Source organism: Branchiostoma lanceolatum, chromosome 12, assembly GCF_035083965.1.
Source record: "Branchiostoma lanceolatum isolate klBraLanc5 chromosome 12, klBraLanc5.hap2, whole genome shotgun sequence".
Taxonomy (NCBI): domain Eukaryota; kingdom Metazoa; phylum Chordata; class Leptocardii; order Amphioxiformes; family Branchiostomatidae; genus Branchiostoma; species Branchiostoma lanceolatum.
Window position 1 is genome coordinate 19206371 of NC_089733.1, and position 25863 is coordinate 19232233.

Below are 25863 nucleotides of genomic sequence, written 5' to 3' on the forward strand. Positions count from 1 at the left end.
GGAGTCGCTATCTAAACAGAGCCGTTTTGCCACAACAGACTTGTTTGGAGTCGTTATCTAAACAGAGCCGTTTTGCCACAACAGACTTGTTTGGAGTCGTTATCTAAACAGAGCCGTTTTGCCACAACAGATGAAGGTTTTGGTCTGCTAAAGTATCATGTTTTATACACGACACTTGGAGGATTATCAGCCAGGTAGCAAGGCTAAACAGTTTGCGCTTCTCTACATCCTTTTGTTCATTTCAAGATAACATAGAAATGATGCATAACCAAGAATACTGCAAGCAGAACTTTGTAAATGCTTACAACACTGAGTATGACCATGTATGTATAATATGTTATCTTCCAGTCAAAAACAAAGGAATATCTGACTATGAAGAACTGAAGGCATTTTGTATAACTACATTACCTTGTGCTTTTCTAGATATTTTGTTTCTGTCACAAATAAGAGTTATTTAAGAAGATGTTTGACTTGGACGGAATTATGTTTTCTAATGGGTCAGAGCAGGTTTCATGGGTCGCTCCTGTCACTGGTAAAAGCTGGTTTCCGAGAGGGCCCAGTATATACAGGATAAGACATGTTACATTCAGCCAGCTTTGATAGGACAAAACATGCAGACATCAGAAATACCTGCACAGCTCCACTTTTACCTGCACTAACATGTATATACCCAGTACATGGACCAGTGCAGGTTAGGTCCAGTAGACATCGGAAATACCTGCACAGCTCCAATTCTCGACCCTGTACTAACTTCCAAAGTTACAGCCCAGTTTGAAACACTCAAAAATAAGTTTTTGGAGCCCAACAAGTGACTTGATGCTATATATCACCCAAGTATTGATGTTAGTGATTAATTAGCATAACTTCCTACAAGACAGCCCCCCCCCCCCAAAAAAAGTCTGCCATTTTTTCCCGCCATGTGATATTGGAAAGCGCTCAGTCTTCAGAGACAGGCTGCCATTTTGCCGGACCTGATCCTAGCCCGGGTATCGATTTGCACTTGTGCAGAGAGCCGATATACGTGTGGCCATCTCCTTAAATCAATACTGAGCAGGGGAAGACATGGGGAGAATAACAGCTACTGTCTCTGGGGCCGTGGGACAGGACAGGGATGGGGAGAATAACAGCTACTGTCTCTGGGGCCGTGGGACAGGACAGACATGGGGAGAATAACAGCTACTGTCTCTGGGGCCGTGGGACAGGACAGGGATGGGGAGAATAACAGCTACTGTCTCTGGGGCCATGGGACAGGACAGACATGGGGAGAATAACAGCTACTGTCTCTGGGGCCGTGGGACAGGACAGGGATGGGGAGAATAACAGCTACTGTCTCTGGGGCCGTGGGACAGGACAGGGATGGGGAGAATAACAGCTACTGTCTCTGGGGCCGCGGGACAGGACAGGGATGGGGAGAATAACAGCTACTGTCTCTGGGGCCGCGGGACAGGACAGGGATGGGGAGAATAACAGCTACTGTCCCTGGGGCCGTGGGACAGGACAGGGATGGGGAGAATAACAGCTACTGTCTCTGGGGCCGCGGGACAGGACAGGGATGGGGAGAATAACAGCTACTGTCTCTGGGGCCGTGGGACAGGACAGGGATGGGGAGAATAACAGCTACTGTCTCTGGGGCCGTGGGACAGGACAGGGATGGGGAGAATAACAGCTACTGTCTCTGGGGCCGCGGGACAGGACAGGGATGGGGAGAATAACAGCTACTGTCTCTGGGGCCATGGGACAGGACAGGGATGGGGAGAATAACAGCTACTGTCTCTGGGGCCATGGGACAGGACAGACATGGGGAGAATAACAGCTACTGTCTCTGGGGCCGTGGGACCAGGACAGGGATGGGGAGAATAACAGCTACTGTCTCTGGGGCCATGGGACAGGACAGGGATGGGGAGAATAACAGCTACTGTCTCTGGGGCCGTGGGACAGGACAGGGATGGGGAGAATAACAGCTACTGTCTCTGGGGCCGTGGGACCAGGACAGGGATGGGGAGAATAACAGCTACTGTCTCTGGGGCCATGGGACAGGACAGGGATGGGGAGAATAACAGCTACTGTCTCTGGGGCCGTGGGACCAAAGACATGGGGAGAATAACAGCTACTGTCTCTGGGGCCATGGGACAGGACAGACATGGGGAGAATAACAGCTACTGTCTCTGGGGCCGTGGGACCAGGACAGGGATGGGGAGAATAACAGCTACTGTCTCTGGGGCCGTGGGACAGGACAGGGATGGGGAGAATAACAGCTACTGTCTCTGGGGCCGCGGGACCAAAGACATGGGGAGAATAACAGCTACTGTCTCTGGGGCCGTGGGACAGGACAGGGATGGGGAGAATAACAGCTACTGTCTCTGGGGCCATGGGACAGGACAGGGATGGGGAGAATAACAGCTACTGTCTCTGGGGCCGTGGGACAGGACAGGGATGGGGAGAATAACAGCTACTGTCTCTGGGGCCATGGGACAGGACAGGGATGGGGAGAATAACAGCTACTGTCTCTGGGGCCGTGGGACAGGACAGGGATGGGGAGAATAACAGCTACTGTCTCTGGGGCCATGGGACAGGACAGGGATGGGGAGAATAACAGCTACTGTCTCTGGGGCCGTGGGACAGGACAGGGATGGGGAGAATAACAGCTACTGTCTCTGGGGCCGCGGGACAGGACAGGGATGGGGAGAATAACAGCTACTGTCTGTGGGGCCATGGGACAGGACAGGGATGGGGAGAATAACAGCTACTGTCTCTGGGGCCATGGGACAGGACAGGGATGGGGAGAATAACAGCTACTGTCTCTGGGGCCGTGGGACAGGACAGGGATGGGGAGAATAACAGCTACTGTCTCTGGGGCCATGGGACAGGACAGGGATGGGGAGAATAACAGCTACTGTCTCTGGGGCCGTGGGACAGGACAGGGATGGGGAGAATAACAGCTACTGTCTCTGGGGCCATGGGACAGGACAGGGATGGGGAGAATAACAGCTACTGTCTCTGGGGCCGTGGGACAGGACAGGGATGGGGAGAATAACAGCTACTGTCTCTGGGGCCATGGGACAGGACAGGACAGGGATGGGGAGAATAACAGCTACTGTCTCTGGGGCCGTGGGACAGGACAGGGATGGGGAGAATAACAGCTACTGTCTCTGGGGCCGTGGGACAGGACTGGGATGGGGAGAATAACAGCTACTGTCTCTGGGGCCGTGGGACAGGACAGGGATGGGGAGAATAACAGCTACTGTCTCTGGGGCCGTGGGACAGGACAGGGATGGGGAGAATAACAGCTACTGTCTCTGGGGCCGTGGGACAGGACAGGGATGGGGAGAATAACAGCTACTGTCTCTGGGGCCGTGGGACAGGACAGGGATGGGGAGAATAACAGCTACTGTCTCTGGGGCCGTGGGACAGAACAGGGATGGGGAGAATAACAGCTACTGTCTCTGGGGCCGTGGGACAGGACAGGGATGGGGAGAATAACAGCTACTGTCTCTGGGGCCGTGGGACAGGACTGGGATGGGGAGAATAACAGCTACTGTCTCTGGGGCCGTGGGACAGGACAGGGATGGGGAGAATAACAGCTACTGTCTCTGGGGCCGTGGGACAGGACAGGGATGGGGAGAATAACAGCTACTGTCTCTGGGGCCGTGGGACAGAACAGGGATGGGGAGAATAACAGCTACTGTCTCTGGGGCCGTGGGACAGGAAAGGGATGGGGAGAATAACAGCTACTGTCTCTGGGGCCATGGGACAGGACAGGGATGGGGAGAATAACAGCTACTGTCTCTGGGGCCATGGGACAGGACAGGAATGGGGAGAATAACAGCTACTGTCTCTGGGGCCGTGGGACCAAAGACATGGGGAGAATAACAGCTACTGTCTCTGGGGCCGTGGGACCAAAGACATGGGGAGAATAACAGCTACTGTCTCTGGGGCCGTGGGACAGGACAGGGATGGGGAGAATAACAGCTACTGTCTCTGGGGCCGTGGGACAGGACAGGGATGGGGAGAATAACAGCTACTGTCTCTGGGGCCGTGGGACAGGACAGGGATGGGGCGAATAACAGCTACTGTCTCTGGGGCCGTGGGACAGGACAGGGATGGGGAGAATAACAGCTACTGTCTCTGGGGCCGTGGGACCAAAGACATGGGGAGAATAACAGCTACTGTCTCTGGGGCCATGGGACAGGACAGGGATGGGGAGAATAACAGCTACTGTCTCTGGGGCCATGGGACAGGACAGGGATGGGGAGAATAACAGCTACTGTCTCTGGGGCCATGGGACAGGACAGGGATGGGGAGAATAACAGCTACTGTCTCTGGGGCCATGGGACAGGACAGGGATGGGGAGAATAACAGCTACTGTCTCTGGGGCCATGGGACAGGACAGGGATGGGGAGAATAACAGCTACTGTCTCTGGGGCCGTGGGACCAGGACAGGGATGGGGAGAATAACAGCTACTGTCTCTGGGGCCATGGGACAGGACAGGGATGGGGAGAATAACAGCTACTGTCTCTGGGGCCATGGGACAGGACAGGGATGGGGTTTCTTACTTAAGTCATCTGGCCCAGGATAAAAGAAGGACTACATTCTGTAGCGAGTTCTTGTAGACTTGTTTGGAGAGTGGCTCCATGTAGGCATCTCCTTATGCAGTGCAAAGCCACGAGGAAAATAGTAACGACTGTCTCTGGGGTCACATGGCCAGGACAGATTGCCCCAAGCCCCTGTCTCGCCCGATCCGCCGCACTTTGGCAGCCTCGCTGCAGCTGAGCAATTTGCAGAGCACTCAATGAAACGCTTTGTGTGGTTTATTGTCTTTCTAGTCATACTTGTCATATTTTGTATGGTTATTCCCATTATAAAGTCAAGGGTAACACAAATCAAATTCAGGTCGCAGCGAGGTCGTCAACTTGCCGCGGGTATTTACTAAGGAGATTTACTAAGGTTTTCATCCATGGGTCACAGTCTTGACATGTAATCACATGAAACATTGCAGTTGCCAGGCACCATACTGCACAGTGCAGAGACATGGTGAGAGTAGCAACAACTGTCTCAGGTACGTATGACCAGGACAGGGCTGTAGTACTAAAGCCACCGGGCCTTGGACAGAAGAACCGTTTTCTCCAGGATCATCAATAAAGTTCCTTATCAGACACTACAGGTGGCAAGAAGTCTGACTCCAAATGTGTTTTTGTCTGGGTCTGTCTTCGGTTACAAATGAAGAAGTGTATCAAAGGAGCGGGATGAAACCATTAGCACCACCATCACAGAGAGAAGAGTGAAGTACACAGGACAAGTGTCAGAATGCCTGTAGAAAGACTTGCTAAAAAAGACTTGCTGGCAACAAGAAAGTGGGGAAGACCTAAACTTAGATAGCAGCTAATGCAAGAGAGGGACCTGAACCAACTGGGCTTGCCCCGAGCAGAGCAGAAGTCCTGGCCCAAAACTGTGCGAATAGAGACAGCTTGCTGCCTGGTGTGCCACTGAGCTAAACGTGGAAACATCTCAAGCCAAAGTAATATCTTTTGTGTGATCAGCTAGGATAAAATAAAAACAATAGAATCAGCACCACGGACAGAGACACTAGGAGAACTGCAGCAATGGTCTTTTGATGACCAACAATCACAAAGGGAACCTGAAACTCTTGCTACAGATGAATAAAACTGTGATGTGACAGTATCAAATTCATGGTTGCACAGGAAGGCATCACTTCAGCCAGAGCAGAGCCACATGCAGGTTTTAACCCCACCCGTCCATTTCATGATGTTCTCTGGGTAAAGTTTCGAATAAGAATGTCTGCAAACCAAGAAATTTAATTGGTCTGGCCTTACTCTTGAAATACATGTTTAATCTCACGTCCTTGTTGGACAAGCTGTGGCCTAATTTATATCAATCTTTCATGCAGCTAATATCCATAGTCTAGTCTGATCCCACAGGAGAGTTTATATAAACTCAATGTGGTACACAGGAAACCCCCATGCCTAGCCCCACGTATTGATCAGACCCCCCCAGATGAGCCCTGGCCTTGGTGATTGAGGAATGGCATTATGCTTTCTTTCAACTGACCAATCAGCTGCCTGGAAAGTAACCTGATCTGGCTGTTAGTAATGAGGTTGCAGAATCCACTGACATGGTCATGAGGTGCCCCCTAGCAACCAGCAGAAGAACTGCAGACATGTATTTGCTACATGTGTAACACTATTTTTCATTGCCAGGCTATCAGATATTACATGAGGGACATTAGATTCTTATATCAAGCATTTCCCATTTACTCTGCAACATTACTTTAGGTTCATCCTCATTAGACAGCTTTAAACAGTGCTTACAGCTGGATGTGTGAAGGGTAGGTGCAACAGGTGTCTTAGTGTAGTACATGTATAACCAGCTGCTACTGCGCTGCGCTGCATGGCTGCAAAGCTGGTGTGTTACTTTGAAGGGTGGTTATACCAGCCATGGAAACCATGAGAACACTAAGAAGTAAGGCAGATACGTTAATCATTATTGACACAAAATAAATGGGCAGATTTTCCAGTCTGAGCAAAATCAAGCACTGGAAAATTGCCAAGTTTATGGAACATTAGGAAGAACAAAAACCCTTAAAAACATGTCTTAGTATTTGAGATCAGTATTGTGGTAAGAAGTTTTATATCATATCAGACAATGTTGCCTGCTGTTTGGCACATCTGACCAAATCTCTCCAGCAGCTTGAGTAACTGTTGCCTTGACTGTTCTATAGTAACCGGTGTCTAACCTTCATTGACGTATCGTATCGTGCATTTGTGTTCAATAATTCTAACTGCTTCGGGAGAGCCCAGCTGAACCTGAGAAGTGGTTATAATAAAACTATCGAACTAACATTTATCCTCCAGGAGAACAGCTCACGAGATTCCTCAGCTAAGACTTACTGAAAAATGGCCCTAGCCGTTTATTGGGCTGACCGATGGCAAGGGACATAAAATTTTCAATCTGATATCTTAGTGATGAAAACAGGAAAGGTCTAAGACATTGGTACGTTGATGAAGGTTAGACATCCAGATAATAAGATTCGCCAAAAATAGTTGCTCAAGGAATTTTATCCAGATGCTTGAGTAACTATTTTGGGGTTCTTGCCAGTGCAATTCAGTGTGATCTTAAATAGAAAGAGAATCGACATGTACCAACCCTATCTTTTTAGCATCCAAATCAGAAACACAGCATGAGTGTTTCTAGGAGTACCCAACATCTTACAGGCCGCAGGCATCCCTCAGTAAAACATCTGGAGCAGCATAGTTCCCGTTTTAGAACTTTCCTTATCATTATGATCTTTCATTTGTAGTTCAGACCAATTCCTGCCCAAGTGCAGAAAATCTGTCTCAGACAGGAGATAGAAAAAAATGGTGACAGTGGACAGGTAGCCACTATAGACAGGAGTCTGAGTACTACATGGGTCAGAGGGGAAATGATGTAAGTGAACACCAAAAAGAGGTGGTCACTGGTACAGATTGCACTGTATACTTTTGCCAAGAGGGTGATATGTTTTCCAGTGTGTGTGTCTCCGTGTGTCTGTGTGTGAATACAATAACTCAAGAATGCCTGAATGGATTGACTTGATATTTGGCATGTGGGTAGGTCTTTATCAGATCCCCCTCGCAGCAGAACTTCCAATGTCTCATGTTCGGGTCTTTATCAGATCCCCCTCGCAGCAGAACTTCCAATGTCTCATGTTCGGGGCATGAAGATGCATCGTCCTGAGCTTCCTCCAATGTGGAATTTATATTCCATCCATGTCTGCCCAGTACAAGTTTTTCCAATTTCCGCCCTTCATCCTCCCAAAGCCGTCATTCACAAAACCCATTCTGCTGAGTTTATCCGCTTTGGCCCAGAATCAAACAGTATCTGATAGCTACAATCAAATATCAGCCACGGAGGAAATTACAGCAGAAATATCAGCAAACGCTGCTGTGAGACCCATTCTTCAGGATAACAAGTCACGCTGAAAATTACTTGACTCCTACAATCAAGCTTTGTTTGGAGCTGCATAAAGGATTTTAGATCCTCCTATTATTCAGCATTCCCGCCAGTCATACGTGTAAAGGATCTTGGTAAGTGCAGTTTGATCCACAAATCTAAACCGATTCTTCATGAAGAAAAGTTAACTCCTAACATTCAGGACCTTTTGTAGAGTTTATATCATCAAAGCTATTAAACTCTTGAGTATCATTTAGGAACTCGATAAGTGAAGAAGTATCAGACTTAACTGCTGACAGACACAAATCCGGGGTAGCCCCGTTTCAGAAGTATCACCCGGAAAAGCAGTTTCTTAAGGCCAGTGTAACTTGATATGTTGGTTACAAGAGGAAAAGTCTAACACCCTCCACTTTAAGTTTGGAACTCCCCTTTTCTCATTTTGACAAGCGCTAATATTTTCAATATAAAAGCATTAAAGTAAAAATTGCTATTATTGACAAGTATGACGTACAGTTAGGAGTGGCGCGGTAAACACAGTTTCAGTGAGTTCATAAAGTCAAATTGAAGTTTGTGGAAATGTGCACTTATTTTCATGGTGAAACATGTGCCCCTAGAATCAAGACAACTTTTGTAGACTCAACGTTAACTCAACAGTCACTGACGAAAAGTAGTGGATGCTACTTGAAACATTTGACCGTTTCCAAAATCATATCCAGTTGTTTGTGTAACTGCTTTTTTGGCGTAACTCAATGTTAACGTTCAGATCTATTAAAGTGTCAGTGATTCTCATTTAGAATCTTTTAAGTGAAGAAATATCTGATTCTACGACACCTGTAAACACGCTCAGTTAAGGGAAGAAAAACAATTCGATTCAAGTTTCAACTGATTACTTATAAGATAAATGTTCTCTTGCCTGTTATTGATGTTGAAATTTCAGTGAAAGAAACAATGGAATGCATTGGTATGGCCTGAGACATATTGGATATTCCCTGCTGTCAAGCATTCACAAATCCAGTGACATTTCACAAGTAAGTCATCTGGAAATTGAATCAAATCAAATGTCTTGCTATCTTTATATATCAAATTGTCCAAGAACCAATGAAATAACTTGTTGTGGCCCGGAGATATCGGATTTCCCTGCTGACAAGCATTCACAAATCCAGTAACAACGTTTTACAAGTCATCATCCTTTGGGCTAACAGTTCGGCGCGAGGGTTTTACTGGTTAATAGTTTCTCCTGCTCCCCATAAACGTTAAACTGTTCCCGACGGTGCTTCATTATACTCTCCGCTTTGACTCCGACATCGGAAACTCGATAGATCCTTGTCCAATTGGGCCGTTGGGAGCGATTGGCGGAATTACTGCCCGCAATGAGAGGCTCGTCGACTCCGAACATTCCAAGTTTCTCCCTGACCTCTAACGCCCGTTCGACCTTGGACCAATCATCGCCTTCTATCTCGTTAATTCCTGTTGAAAAGTTCACGTCCGTAAAGCCTGAGCCGTTAAATCTCGTCGCGTTTTGGTTGGCAGAAAATTCCGCGGACGGACGCCTCAGGGGAGCTGATGGGAGCGACGACCATGAAATTGGAATTGAATTTTTCATCCCTTTTATTGTGGTCTGAATGTCAATAACACGTCGTGCTGTCTGCGCGGGGACACGGATGTCTGCAGGTGTCAGGTTACACGGACTCATGGTCAAGGTTACACTAGCAGGAACCATGCAGATTCCAGGAACTCCAGATTCCAGGAACCGTGCAGATTCCAGGAGCTGTGCCAATTCTAGGAACGGCAAATTCCAGGATCTGTGCAGATTCCAGGAACTGCAGATTCCAGGAACTGTGTAGATTCCAGGAACTGTGTAGATTCTAGGAATCCAAGATTTCAAGAGTCCCTCAGACTATGTTTGTATGTTGATGAATCAGGCATCATTTTATCAAAATCTGAGAATCAAGAAATTGAATTGGTGTGGCCTGAAAAAAAGTAGCTTTGAGCCACACAGATAAACTGAGGTAACATGGTTTTGAAAAAGGTAAAAAGAATCAATAAAGTGGTAACAAGGTACTTGCTAAAGTAAAAATGAAGAAAGGGAGCAAGATGCAGAGCTGGTAGGAAAACTTGAGTCTGAAAATGTTCACTCCCTGAATCTGTGTGTTGCAAGGTACAAACTTTCCCCTCAGAGTTTTCATGTATTCATGACGATTCTCCTGTTCAGCACACTTCTCTAAAACCCAAGAACCGACCAATAGCATTGCTGTGGCCCATGCCTGCAGGTATGACTCTTCAGTAAATCTTTATTAATGCTATTCCAGCGTAGCACTGCAGGATCTATCGGACATGTCCACCCGACCAGAACCGTGGATTACTCTGCGGAAATGCCGCATTTTGTGTTCAATAAAGTCTGCGCCGCAGTAAACCTGACCTCAGGAATATCAATGGACGGTCTGGAATGTCAATCTGGAACTGCAGATACCAGGAACTTTAGATTCTAGGAGCTCTGCAGATTCCAGGAACTGAGCAGATTCAAGGAACCCTGCAGATTCCAGGAACTGTGCAGATTCCAGGATCAGTGCAGATTCCAGGAGCTGTAGATTTCAGGAACTTAAGATTCCAGGAGCTGTAGCTTCTAGGAACTCTGCAAATTCCATGATATATGCAAATTCTAGGAACTAGATTCCAGGATCTCTGCAGATTCCAGGAACTGTAGATTCCAGGAACTACAGATTCCAGGAACTACAGATTCCAGGAGCTACAGATTCCAGGAACTGTAGATTCCAGGAACTACAGATTCCAGGAACTACAGATTCCTAGAAATGTAAATTACAGATACTGTACATCCCTGGAACTGTAGATTCCAGGAACTGCATGTAGATTCGAGGAACTTTAGATTCTAGGAGCTGTAGCTATAGGTTTCCGGAACTGTGTAGATCAAATGAACTTTGCAAATTACTGTGCAGAAACGGTGCATTTTGTGTTCAATAAAGTCAAGGCCATGGCCATGGTGAACCTGACCTCAGGAATATCAATGGCCGTCTGGGAGGTTCTAACGGGGGCAGCGGACTTATTAGTCAACTGTGAAGCAATGAAGTACAAAACTGCAGAGGAAAGTGTAGATGTACGAAAAGATCTGGAAGCTTCCACAGCAGTTTTGACTCAGTGATTTGTACACAGACAGACAGACAGACAGACAGACAGACACACACACACAGACAAACTAAAAACAGTACTTCAATTTTTCATTGAGATGAAGAAATCAAATTTTTCCTCAACTATTCAGTTCTACAAAAAACGAACATTCGAGTCAATGGCGTTAAAATGCTGCCTCCTAGGTGGAGTTTAAACCACAGGAAAGTGTCTAGAGTCTGGTTGGTTGTTGCACCACCAATAATCTGCATGCAGTACCACCATGGGTCATCAGGGGGCAGTTTTGAACAGGAATTTCTGTAACAATGCATTAGCTGGGTTGAGTTTCAATCTTCAATTTCCTTGTCATTTGAGTTTTCAATCAAAGTTTGTAGAATTTCTTGTGTGAATTTCTTCTCATTCCAAACGTGAGGCCAAACAATCCTGAATAGATTTGTACACACTGTTTCATGTCATACGTTTATGCAGATTAGACATCCAGGAAAGAATAATTATGACATTTTGATCAAATCTGTTCCACTGGACAAAGTTTTCTGAGAATAGCAGACGTTCAGACGCTATCCGACATCCTTCCCAGTGATCTGAGTTTAACTGTTTACACACAGATTTTTGGGAACATGAAAAGATCACCTTGACGCGACATTCTTATCAATGTTCTATGCTTTATGTTTTGTGTCATTTCTAGTTGCCATGAGTTCTGCAGGAGTGTTGGGGAGGCACTATTATAATAGATGCTGTATATGTTTCTACACAGCAGAATGACTGACACATGACCAGGTTAACTGTTTCCCCCTGTCCTGTCATGTTAGGTTTCCACCAGTTCTGCTAGGAAGTCACAAGAAACAAATTTCTACACAGCAGAATTACTGACACCTGACCAGTCCTGAGTTGATATATTCTAACCCCAGAGTGTTTTCCTTTCCTTTCCTGTCATTTTTTGCTTCCACAAATTCCGAAGGTGTACAAGGAACACTTTAAACTCTGTACAAGTTTCTACAAAGCAGAACTACCTAATACATTGAACTGAATGGATATTTCCTGACCCCAGAATAAGTCATGTCCCATGCAGCCGTTTCTGCAGCAGCGTTCCCGGCCCGATATTGGCCCGTCTGCCGCCCCCCCCCCCCCCCCCCCCCCGCCCCGATCACAGCTGTGTTGGTGAGACACATTCGTCTTAATAACTCCACCTGCCGTTATTGAGACCAGCCGTGCACATGGCACCAGGCCAGACCTGCGATGCACCACTGCTACAGTGAGCAGTCCACAGAAGAAGAGTGATGGATGTCACTCAAAACGTCCGGAAGTAATCTCTGTATCTTATCCAGTTGTAGAGATTGGAATTGTCTTTACAAAAGGTTCCAGAAACTGTAACGACATAATCATATTTTCCTGATGCTATTGAGACACTGACTCACAGCCTCCCTATCTAAGGACACACATGTTCCAGGAACTGTCAGGACATCATTGGTGAGGTTAGAGAAGGCATGATGTTAATAGTAATGGTGTTACATATTGGTGAGACACTGCCTGATAGCCCACACATTCCCTATAAGGACATGCAAATTCCAGGAGCTATGCGTCTCCAGAAGGCAGGGTGTGGAGGTCATTACTCTTAGCTGTGCACAGACTTCCCAAGGGCGCACAGTTTCCAGGAACTGCAAGGTTCCAGAGGGCAGGATGAAGAAAGAAATGTTAGTGGCAGGGCATGAGTGATGTCATTAGTGTTACCTGCACAGCCCCACTTATAACCAAACATCACAACTCGGGGACAGGCCCCCTTAGGGCACACAGTTTCCAGGAACTGTAGGGTTCCAGGCGGCAAGGTTAAAATAGAAATGTTGGTGGCAGGGCAAGAGTGATGTCATCACTGTTTCCTGCACTGCCCCACTTATAACCCAACATCACAACTCGGGGACAGGCCCCCTTAGGGCACACAGTTTCCAGGAAGAAGAAAGAAATGTTAGTGGCAGGGCGAGAGTGATGTCATTACTGTTGAGTTCATTGCACCACTTATAACCCAACATCACAACTCGGGGACAGGCTATCAGAGGGAGAAAGACTGATTCCATCTCTTGTGAGGCTTATGAAATCATTCTGAGCTGAATATAGTTAAAGAAGCCACAAAAATTCTCTATGTTTGCTGCACCATGAGTTCAGCACCAAGGACAGGCACGCAGTGTTGTTCCATCAGACTGGTTTATCTGGAAAGAACTGAGCATTTTGACATTGAGGCAAATTGGCAAGTATGAACTAGTAAAATCTAACTTTATGTACAACGTGCCACTACATTTAGAGCTAACATCCAAGTCTATAATACAGACAGCCAAAGGTGCATCCATGCCGAAATGTATGGTTTTAAACTAGACCAACAGAAGCAAAATCAATGGTTATTAAAAGATCCCAAGGTTTAAATCCTGGCTTCCATTTAGCATTGTGAACCCTGATTTACTGGGAGGGAATTAAAGATTGGAACACTTCCCTACAACCGCTTCACTTGTATCAACAAGTCTTGAGTAGGAGTTCGCCATGGTGTGGGAGTGATCAAACCAGTTAAGCTGATGCTCCCATGTTTACCCCCACAATAAAGATCATACACAAAAAACTAGTTAAGGGATGTCTTGTGAGTGATTACAGCCACACCTAAGGCATGTTAAAGAACCCACCACACGTATCAATACACCCCCAGTGTGTGATGGACAAACCTGTCAGCTCCAACCTCAAATTCTGGCAGTTAGGACTAGCCATTATGTTCTTCTGAATGGTACATGTAGACATGGCTGGGTGAAGGGCTCAGCAGCCCCCCCCCCCCATGTACCATACAAAACCAGTACTGTAGAACCAGCAGGTAAAGCTGATGCCCTGCATGTAGCTGCCAGTAGGCCCAACAAAGGTTAGAAACCGTTCCTGTTACCTATAAAGTCCTGCTGAACAAACAGTGTGTGCCAGCAGACACAGCAAAGGACCAACTGTGTTGCAATAGTGAGCCCTGCTACATCTGGGCTCTATCTTGGCAACATTAATTTGCTACATTGTGTCTGCATCTTGGCTACATCTTGGCAACATCAGCCTGACCAAAACTATAGTTTAGAACTGCAGGTGAAAGCGTGTATGTGGCAGTAGACACAGCACATTGTGTAGTCGGTGAGTCTTTGAGCTACACATCAGCCCGTTCAACAACGTTCTAAACAACAGTTGAGAACCTCAGATAGAAGTGAGGTACCCCCGGCCAAACAAACAGTGTCTGACGGCAGCCAGTTAGCGTACAAAGAAACAAACAAACTCACGGTTGAGAAGTTTTTTGGCCCACAATTATCATCCCCTCGATAGCTGCATTTCAGCAGCATTTCATCTATCTGGATCCCGGCTCTGTCGTAGAATTCCTTCATACTGAAACTCCTGAAACAACAACAACAGCAGGTAAACAACTACAAAAACAAAAACAGCAACAACACTAAGAACATAGCTGAACTTCAGCAACATATCGTTTTTCTGGAAGTCTGGTGTGAAGTTGCAATGACCTGTTTAAGACTTACTTTGTTGGTGTGAAGTTGTAAGGAGCTGTTTAAGACAGTTTAAGACTTACTTGGTTGGTGTGAAGTTGTTGTCGAAGTTCGACAGTGCCTTGAGTGTCTGGAGATGTTCCGGGTCGATGTAAGTACTGTGGGCGAGCGTCTTGTCGCGTTTCAGCATCTCGAAGGCGTGACCCATGTGGTAGAGGTCGTTCTTTGTAATCTGAGAGAACCGGAAGGGGTTCAGGTTACAGATGGTGATGGCCGGAAAGGACATCATCTGGGCCTGGAGGGAAAAACACACAATCAAAAATATTTAATGGTAAAGTGCATCTAGCTTGGTGACATGCGGGTACTGGAAGAAGTAGATGACAAGACGGGGGGCGCTACAGGCTACAATAAAGGTTTTGTACCTCGAGTTCGTCCAGCTTAGTGACAAGACGGGGGGCCCTACAGGCTACAATTTTGAAAGGTTTTGTACCTCTAGTTCGTCCAGCTTGGTGACGTGAGGGTACTGGAAGAAGTAGATGACAAGACGGGGGGTGCTACAGGCTACAATAAAGGTTTTGTACCTCGAGTTTGTCCAGCTTGGTGACGTGAGGGTACTGGAAGAAGTAGATGACAAGACGGGGGGTGCTACAGGCTACAATAAAGGTTTTGTACCTCTAGTTCGTCCAGCTTGGTGACAAGACGGGGGGCCTACAGGCTACAATTTTGAAAGGTTTTGTACCTCTAGTTCGTCCAGCTTGGTGACGTGAGGGTACTGGAAGAAGTAGATGACAAGACGGGGGGTGCTACAGGCTACAATAAAGGTTTTGTACCTCGAGTTCGTCCAGCTTGGTGACAAGACGGGGGGCCTACAGGCTACAATTTTGAAAGGTTTTGTACCTCGAGTTCGTCCAGCTTGGTGACGTGAGGGTACTGGAAGAAGTAGATGACAAGACGGGGGGTGCTACAGGCTACAATAAAGGTTTTGTACCTCTAGTTCGTCCAGCTTGGCGACGTGCGGGTACTGGAAGAAGTAGATGACAAGACGGGGGGTGCTACAGGCTACAATTTTGAAAGGTTTTGTACCTCTAGTTTGTCCAGCTTGGTGACGTGCGGGTACTGGAAGAAGTAGATGACAAGACGGGGGATGCTACAGGCTACAATAAAGGTTTTGTACCTCTAGTTCGTCCAGCTTGGTGACGTGAGGGTACTGGAAGAAGTAGATGACAAGACGGGGGGTGCTACAGGCTACAATTTTGAAAGGTTTTGTACCTCGAGTTCGTCCAGCTTGGTGACAAGACGGGGGGCTCTACAGGCTACAATAAAGGTTTTGTACCTCTAGTTCGTCCAGCTTGGCGACGTGCGGGTACTGGAAGAAGTAGATGACAAGACGGGGGGTGCTACAGGCTACAATTTTGAAAGGTTTTGTACCTCTAGTTTGTCCAGCTTGGTGACGTGCGGGTACTGGAAGAAGTAGATGACAAGACGGGGGGCGCTACAGGCTACAATAAAGGTTATTTTACCTCGAGTTTGTCCAGCTTGGTGACAAGACGGGGGGCTCTACAGGCTACAATAAAGGTTTTGTACCTCTAGTTCGTCCAGCTTGGCGACGTGCGGGTACTGGAAGAAGTAGATGACAAGACGGGGGGTGCTACAGGCTACAATTTTGAAAGGTTTTGTACCTCGAGTTTGTCCAGCTTGGTGACAAGACGGGGGGCTCTACAGGCTACAATTTTGAAAGGTTTTGTACCTCTAGTTCGTCCAGCTTGGTGACGTGAGGGTACTGGAAGAAGTAGATGACAAGACGGGGGGTGCTACAGGCTACAATAAAGGTTTTGTACCTCTAGTTCGTCCAGCTTGGCGACGTGCGGGTACTGGAAGAAGTAGATGACAAGACGGGGGGTGCTACAGGCTACAATTTTGAAAGGTTTTGTACCTCTAGTTTGTCCAGCTTGGTGACGTGCGGGTACTGGAAGAAGTAGATGACAAGACGGGGGGCGCTACAGGCTACAATAAAGGTTATTTTACCTCGAGTTTGTCCAGCTTGGTGACAAGACGGGGGGCTCTACAGGCTACAATAAAGGTTTTGTACCTCTAGTTCGTCCAGCTTGGCGACGTGCGGGTACTGGAAGAAGTAGATGACAAGACGGGGGGTGCTACAGGCTACAATTTTGAAAGGTTTTGTACCTCGAGTTTGTCCAGCTTGGTGACAAGACGGGGGGCTCTACAGGCTACAATTTTGAAAGGTTTTGTACCTCTAGTTCGTCCAGCTTGGTGACGTGAGGGTACTGGAAGAAGTAGATGACAAGACGGGGGGTGCTACAGGCTACAATAAAGGTTTTGTACCTCTAGTTCGTCCAGCTTGGCGACGTGCGGGTACTGGAAGAAGTAGATGACAAGACGGGGGGTGCTACAGGCTACAAGTTTAAAAGGTTTTGTACCTCTAGTTCGTCCAGCTTGGTGACGTGAGGGTACTGGAAGAAGTAGATGACAAGACGGGGGGCGCTACAGGCTACAAGTTTAAAAGGTTTTGTACCTCTAGTTCGTCCAGCTTGGTGACGTGCGGGTACTGGAAGAAGTAGATGACGCGGTCGACGCCCTGGTTGACGAGCAGGCCGAAAGACGTGAGGAAAGCGAGGCCCCAGAGCAGCCGGCGAATGTTGCACCGCCCCGACGTGAACACGTGGTTGATGCCGTGGAACGTCGAGTTGCCCGCAAACACCTGGGGACAAAACACAAATTTCAATTACTGAAGTTCTACTGGCAATTATTGTAGTTCTACTGGCAATTACTGTAGTTCTACTGGCAAATACTGTAGTTCTACTGGCAATTACTGTAGTTCTACTGGCAAATACTGTAGTTCTACTGGCAATTACTGAAGTTCTACTGGCAATTACTGAAGTTCTACTGGCAATTATTGTAGTTCTACTGGCAATTACTGAAGTTCTACTGGAAAATACTGAAGTTCTACTGGAAAATACTGAAGTTCTACTGGCAATTACTGAAGTTCTACTGGCAATTACTGAAGTTCTACTGGCAATTACTGAAGTTCTACTGGCAATTATTGTAGTTCTACTGGCAATTACTGAAGTTCTACTGGAAAATACTGAAGTTCTACTGGAAAATACTGAAGTTCTACTGGCAATACTGAAGTTCTACTGGCAATTACTGAAGTTCTACTGGCAATTACTGAAGCTTAAGTTCTACTGGCAATTACATATTCTACTGATCAAGTGGCTGATTGCCTGCAAACACCTAGCGGACAAGATACATAATTACTGATGTTCTACTGGAAGTTAACATTGCATGCTGAGTCCATCGACGCTGAAACGATCGTCCGTCAGGATGAAAAGGAGAAGAAGACTGGAAGTTACTGGAACTCTACTGGAAAACTCTACTCAATTGGTGGGTGTCAATTGCATTCACAGTACTAAAGTCTGCTGGTAATAACAGTTATTCTAATGGCACTTAATGAAAGTCTACTGGCATTTACTTAAAATTCTACTGGAACTTACTGAAATTGTACTGGCATTTACTTAAAATTCTACTGGAACTTACTGAAATTGTACTGGCATTTACTTATTTCGACTGACATGTACTGAAGCTTTATTGATATTACTGAAGAGTCGCACCTCGATGTCGGACGGTTTTGGCGCGAGCTCGTCGATGTCCGACAGACTGGACATGGTCGGGTCGCGGTTCATCATGAGCACGGGGTGGTTGCCGTCGGTTACCAGATATAAAACGTCGCCCGAGTCGGAGATGAGATATTCCAGAGGAGGCTTCTGGGAAGTTTTCTCCGTCAGAGGCAGAATGTTGACTTCAGGGGTGAACGCCACAACTTTGGACAAGACGGGGGGTGCTACAGGCTACAATTCTACTTCAGGAGGCTTGTCGTAATCTGTGGAACAAAGGAAGGACAGATCATTACTTTGGACAAGACGGGTGGCGCTACAGGCTAACATTCTACTTCAGGAGGCTTGTCGTAATCTATGGAACAAAGGAAGGAGATCATTACTTTGGACAAGACGGGTGGCGTTACAGGCTACAATTCTACTTCAGGAGGCTTGTCGGAATCTGTGGAACAAAGGAAGGAGATCATTACTTTGGACAAGACGGGTGGCGCTACAGGCTACAATTCTACTTCAGGAGGCTTGTCGTAATCTGTGGAACAAAGGAAGGAGATCATTACTTTGGACAAGACGGGTGGCGTTACAGGCTACAATTCTACTTCAGGAGGCTTGTCGGAATCTGTGGAACAAAGGAAGGAGATCACCACTTTGGACAAGACGGGTGGCGTTACAGGATACAATTCAGCTTCAGGAGGCTTGTCGGAATCTGTGGAACAAAGGAAGGATGTGAGAGATGACAGACTTCACCCCATTACCCATAGTCACACGGACAAAACTAAGCACTCACTCACACACACCCGCACACAGGCACACACGCACTCACTCACACACACACACACACACACACACAGACACACACACACAGACACACACACCCACACACGCACTCGCTCACACACACAGACACACAGGCACACACACACACACACAGACACACACATTGACACAGTCATAGAAACATCTCTCCCACTTACCCATAGTCTCAGGCAGACAAAAATAGCAGCACTGATAATGTGTGGCAATGGTATGTATGATATATATTATATATATTGGGAATCACAGAAACACACACAGACAGATGGACATACAGACAGACCAAAAGCAATACTTCACCCCCAGTTAACAGTCATAAACAATGACACAATCATGGTAAATATCTGTACACAACCAAAGGCTTCCTGGCTGTTTAATAGTGCAGTACTGCACCAGTCCAACAGGGGGCACTGCGGCGAAAGCTGTGCTGCCCATGAGATATGGTTCAATGTGAACTGAGCATCATGTTGCCTTTCCAAGCTGTCAACCCAAGCACCAAACGCTGAGAGAAGCAAATCAATAACCAGTTTGCAAGCCATCTGATCAAATTTGTAGGTTCGTGAACTTGAAAAATAACATTAGAACTAGAAAGACATTGTTAACCCAGTCAGTGCAGAATCTTGAAGTTCATGCTTTGGTACACACAGTTTCAGGCATCAGTTTTTCTCTCAGATTTGTGTAGATATGTTCTCTTCTCATCCAATGTTTTCTCAGTCTGGCCTAAAACGGCACAATTCTGTCCTGTAGCTGGTTTATACAAACCCTGCTGGGTTATTTCTCATCCTCTTTTGTTAGAAATCAGACTAAACCAGAAGATGATAACATCAGTGCCGTATCTCTATACCTGCCATCGGTGCACACAGTTTCTGGCAGTTGATATAGTCGGGTTGATTAGATTTCTGTAAGGATCTGTGATCTTTCGCATGTGTCATGTTTTGTTTGCAATAAAAGAAATCATATTGCCAGGTTCAAGGTTTCCTCTCAGTCCAGTGAGTGCAGCAACGTCTAAGGGCAAAATATTTCTTTCGATCTGGCTTAAAATAGCGCAAGTCTGCTACGCAGCCCGTCTAATTGCAGAGGTTGCTGAACAATCCCTGCTGGATTCCAGCAGACGTCAGTGTTCTTGAGCCCGTCACAACAATCACGACAACTAACATGCAGCACACACACACACAACCTACAATATGGGGGAGAGTTATGATTCAAAGCTTGCAAGGAAAACCTGAGAAAAATCACCCTAAGGTTGGTATTCTGGATCACAATTAAAGCTTGTTCAAGTCATTTCTCGCTATCAGAAGACTTCAACTAACATACACCCACTCAACACACCCACTTACAACTTACAATATGTGGGACAGTCTTAACTTGCAAGAGAACCTTTCAATTCTTGCCAATCTGAGATCTCCAAACAGCGTGGCGTCATAAGTCCCAGCTCGTACAGCTCATGTGCTGCCAATTGTGATGATTTTCAGTTCTTTTATTTTACTCCTTCCATGGAAAATGATATCTAGGCATGCAAGTACAACTTTGATCAACTTGCCAATTTCCGCTTAGCTAGAAACTCCGGAATTGTATCATGAATTACAATTTAGTCACCTTTAGTAGGTTTTATCAGAAGTAGCTGTTGGAGATTTTCAGTTCTTCCTTCCTCTTACAGCCAATAGAACATAAGCTTGCAAGGAAAACTTGCCAATTTGTAAACCAAGAAATCAGGATTCTGTGTTATGAATCATACTTTAGTCAAAGTAAGCTTGTATTGCAAGCAGCTTGTGGAGATTTCCATCTGATTTATTCTTATAGGCAGTAGAATAGGATTGGGACACAAGTATTAGACTCTCATTCACATCATGTACATTTGTAAAGTGGATACTCTTTAAGATTTACTACAAGCAATTTCAACAATGATATGGGCTAAGAGTGCGGTGGGGGGAGAAAGCTTCCCCAAATTGTTGGTAGAATTTTTGAGAACTTGCGACAATTTAGCCAAGTTTAACTTCAGTGTTTCATGGACATATTGGGCTGGGAGGAAAACTGTAGACTGAGTCTAGATTCATTCCCTCATAACATGTGAGGTGAGGTGAGGGGAAAACTTTAGACTGAGTCTAGATTCATTCCCTCATAACATGTGAGGTAAGCTGAGGACAGTCACAGGAACAAAATCATGATATCACATTCTGTAAAATGTGCTAAACCTTACTTTCTCAATGTTTTGTTTATTTTGCTGTCGGAGAGAAAAATAGATTTTTCATAAACACAATAATTATCATTGAAAAATTTTATGATTTAGGTAGAATTACAAAACACAATCATATTTGTGGCATGATGATTTTGCAGTAAGAGGTTACCTCGAAACTAAAATTAAACCATGCACTGCAAATGTTTCAAGGTTTACAGTAAGATTTATATACTTACCACTACTCGACAAGCTGGGGGGGGTTCAGTAACGCTTCTCTTCTATTTCCTGCTGGGGAGGGTTCAGTAATGCAGCTGTTCTAGTCACGTTGAGTCTACCACCACAGGGGAGGGTTCAGTAACGCTACTCTTCTAGTCACGCTGAGTCTACCACCACTGGGGAGGGTTCAGTAAAGCTACTCTTCTAGTCACGCTGAGTCTACAACCAGTTATGTGTCCCACGTAGGTTCCCTACTCGATCAGACTAATGGACGGTCCCTGAAGGTTTCCTCGTTATCTTGAGTCTCTAACGAGTTTCTACATGAATCCTGTCTACTTCACAGGATGATTAATGACTTCTGTACTTCGTTAATGACTGCTGCACTTGAAGGTTCGCTAATGCACCTATAATAAACGCTGTACGGGAGTCAGAGTTTCTTTAATGCGCCGGGATAGAATAGTTGTCTGGAGTAATTCCTTCCGAGTTCTGAAGACGCACCAGTGATGCGTCACTTTCACTTAACTTTCACTTTCTTCCTCAGCTCGCTAACAACGCAGAATCCTGCAGTAAAGCTGGGATCCCGGTGGGCTCGCACGGATATCGGCTCGCTCAGCAGCCCTTCGTTAGTCAGCGGTTTCTCGTTAGCGAGCTAATGAGCTGATCCTGTCAGGTGCAGCTGAGAACGGCAGCTGATTGGTGAAGAGGCCGGATTCGCTACACACTGTGGCGACAGTTGCGGAATCTGTGCCAATATTCTGATGGTATCATTGATTGTTAAAGTTGCTTTCCACACACTGGGTGAAACTGTATGACTCCACTCAGTACAAGTCCAGGAGTTTGTGATGATATTCTGATTTTTTTAACAGCTTCACACACAGTAAAACTCCAGCACTACAGGCAGCACAACTCCAAGAGTTGGCGGCAACGTTTCGCTGGTATCGTTGATTCTTGAAGTGACTTTGACACACTTGGAAAAATGCCAGGAGTTTTAATGATACCAAACCCTGCTGGCTGGATTCTCGCAGTGGAGCTGTAAGAGTTATCCCTATAAGTGATGCTGTAAGAGTTATACCTATATGTGATGCTATCTATATGTGATGCTATCAGACCCCGGCTGGGTTCCTGGGTGCTTTATGACGTCACTGCCTTCCACACGCAGCGACACCTTCTGAGTCTGTGCCAGGAGTTTGATGGTATCTGCTGAGTTTGTGCCAGGAGTTTGATGGTATCTGCTGAGTTTGTGCCAGGAGTTTGATGGTATCTGCTGAGTTTGTGCCAGGAGTTTGATGGTATCTGCTGAGTTTGTGCCAGGAGTTTGATGGTATCTGCTGAGTTTGTGCCAGGAGTTTGATGGTATCTGCTGAGTTTGTGCCAGGAGTTTGATGGTATCTGCTGAGTTTGTGCCAGGAGTTTGATGGTATCTGCTGAGTTTGTGCCAGGAGTTTGATGGTATCTGAGCCTCCCGGCTTGGTTCTTAAGTAGAAGTGATGCACGTCTTAGCCGCGGATAAAACTCCTCAAGAGATGTGCTGATGATTCGGGCTGTCCCCTCAGTAGTGTCTTTAAGACTCTCGGAGCGCTGATGAGAAGATTTCCAGGAAATCTTGAGATGTCTTGGCTCAAAGCCTGATCTTACGAGGAACTGACGCTGACAGAAGAGGCCACAATCCCAAGGAAGCTCCTGTTCCTTCCTATATAATCCCAAGAAGCTCCTCTCACTTTCTGGGTAATCTCGAGAAGGTCCTGTCGCCTCCTTGATAATCCTTAAGACGTTTGAGTCAGTTCCTTTATAGATTTTCTCTTTATCTCAGACGCACAGAGGACCCTTGTCAGGAGTGAAAGTGAAAAGTGAAAGGACTTCTCTGGCAGCTTCTAAGACAATCCCGGAGTTGGAGAAAACGGATCTTAGTGGGAAAATCCCTTCTTAGACTCTTCTTAAGACAGCTGGGGGAAACTTTACCAAGACTTAAAGACTTTTCTGAGGTGATGTCCTCCTTCCCAGCTTACTTCTACTTTCACCACCAAATTAGTGACCAAGAATCTGTTTCTGCTTTGGTCAAAACTTGGTAAAATCACATCCACAGACCAGATTCACCGCTGGGATGTAGCAGTAAGGAGCTGTCCTGTCCTGTCAGTCCACTCTTCTGTCAGATGCAGCTAGCTTCTCGCATTCAGATCACAGGTTCAGAAACAGACTTCCCAAGTTACATCATCTGTAGACGTATATAGTTCAGTGAAAAGTTCTGTATGGACAAGTTTAGGTTCAGCGGAGTCGATCCACGTCTTCAGATGCTGCAAGTCGTCGGAAGGAAAGGAGGTTTTTGTGATGTGCACTTGATGGAGGAGCTGTTACTATAGCAATGAACTTGGAATTGGTCCTGCTGCACTGAAGGCTGTTTGCTAAGAAGGGGCTGTTGCTAGGCAGTGGCTGTTGCTAGCGTGTGGCTGTTGCAAGGGTGTGGCTGTTGCTTGGGTGCTGCTGTTGCTAGGGAGTGGCTGTTGCTAGGGTGTGGCTGTTGCAAGGGTGTGGCTGTTGCTTGGGTGCTGCTGTTGCTAGGGAGTGGCTATTGCCAAGGAGAGGCTGTTGCTAGGGTGTACCAGTTGCTAGGGAGTGGCCGTTGCTAGGGAGTGGTTGTTGCTAGGGAGTGGTTGTTGCTATGAAGTGGCCGTTGCTAGGGAGTGGTTGTTGCTAAGATGAAGTTGACACAGTGCTGCAGGTTGGTTGAGGGTCTGGATGGATCAGAAGTCCGGACTGAAGGTCACCTGAGGCAAAACAGCAGAGAGACTGAGTAAATAACATGTACACAACATGTACTCCTAGTTCTACTGAAGCTCTACTGTTGGGTATTGTGCAATACTACAGGTGAGGAAACAGAGTAAATACACAACATGTACTCCTAGTTCTACTGAAGCTCTACTGTTGGGTATTGTGCAGCACTACATGCCGCAGGGACACAGAGTAAATAACATGTACACAACATGTACCCCTAGTTCTACTGAAGCTCTACTGTTGGATATTGTGCAGCACTACATGCCGCAGAGACACAGAGTAAATAACATGTACACAACATGTACTCCTAGTTCTACTGAAGCTCTACTGTTGGGCATTGTGCAGCACTACATGCCGCAGAGAGACAGAGTAAATAACATGTACACAATATGAAACCCTACTTCTAGTACTGAAGCTCTACTGTTGGGTATTGTGCAGCACTACATGCCGCAGAGAGACAGAGTAAATAACATGTACACAACATGTACTCCTAGTTCTACTGAAGCTCTACTGTTGGATATTGTGCAATACTACAGCAGAGAATGGCAGGCAAAGTCCTTCTCTCCATAGGCTGGGTGCCGGGCTTTTCCGCTTTGTCTGCTCTCTCAGTGTCTTTCAAGAAGAGCAAACAGTGTTTCTATTGTTATTCACTGCATTTGTGGATGGAGCAACAAAATAGGGGATTGTCATTTTTGTAATTGTCACCCCAAAAATCTACATTCAGGAACATGACATACATCAAACATACTATACAAGTATATGATCAATACATGACATGTACAATATACCTGTGCAAAGAAAGAATACACAATATACTGCAATGTTGAATTTATATGGCTGATACCAGAAATAATACTGAAGTTTATGAGGTCTGACAAAGCCTAGCTATACTGATGTTAATCCTGACATTCCTGAAGTCTGACTTTGTCAAATCCTAGCTTAACTGAAAGCCTCTTTCTTCTGAATATGAAGTTAAGTAGACGCCACCCTGTAATCAAATAAAGCACCTTCAGACTGCATGACTTATACAACACTTCCTGACTCTCAACCTGAAATCTAATTAAACATCAGACTATTGAAAATGCCCAACAGGCAAGTCTGATATTATCAAAGGATTATCACTGACAAAGCAAACTAGATACTCACTGTACTAATAACACTGCAGGGTAAAGCCTAGTACTTGTACTTATAACACTGCATGGTAAACCCTACTTGAACTAATAAACACGGCATGGTAAAGCCTACTTAAGCCAACACCATTGATATAGATCAGTCATTATAAATTCTCATATTAAACCCTGAGAAAATTTCACAGTGCCATAGATCATTGCACAAACATGTTACAAAAACTAAGTAACTAGTCAGCTGCTAGTTATCTAGTCAAGCTGTTAGTTTGATAAACAACCAACCAATCAATCAACCAATCAATCAACCAAACTGTCTGATAGTATACATACGCATCAGCACCACCCTTCTCCAACAGCCTTGCCAGAGACAACATCATCCCTGCTGCTGAACACATCAGAACGACAACATCACAACACTACAGAGTACAACACAGTTCAGCCTGGGCAGGTCACACAGCTCCTACTCATCAGCACCATCCTTCTCCAACAGCCTCGCCAGAGACAACATCATCCCTGCTGCTGAGCACATCAGAACGAGAACATC

At 46.0% G+C, this 25863-nt stretch overlaps 1 protein-coding gene across 1 annotated transcript in view; it reads right to left on the bottom strand.

The window, feature by feature from the left end:
- Window positions 1-25863, bottom strand: part of LOC136446582 (acid-sensing ion channel 1C-like) — a 396318-nt gene that overhangs the window by 290723 nt on the left and 79732 nt on the right. Inside the window, exons 2-6 of the mRNA XM_066445033.1 lie at window positions 21444-24185; window positions 18219-18487; window positions 17123-17308; window positions 14673-14884; window positions 14374-14485 (exon numbers count right to left, since the gene is read on the bottom strand). Of these exons, the coding sequence (XP_066301130.1) occupies window positions 14374-14485; window positions 14673-14884; window positions 17123-17308; window positions 18219-18293 (585 nt within the window). The 5' untranslated portion in view covers window positions 18294-18487; window positions 21444-24185. The remainder of the gene's footprint in view (window positions 1-14373; window positions 14486-14672; window positions 14885-17122; window positions 17309-18218; window positions 18488-21443; window positions 24186-25863) is intronic.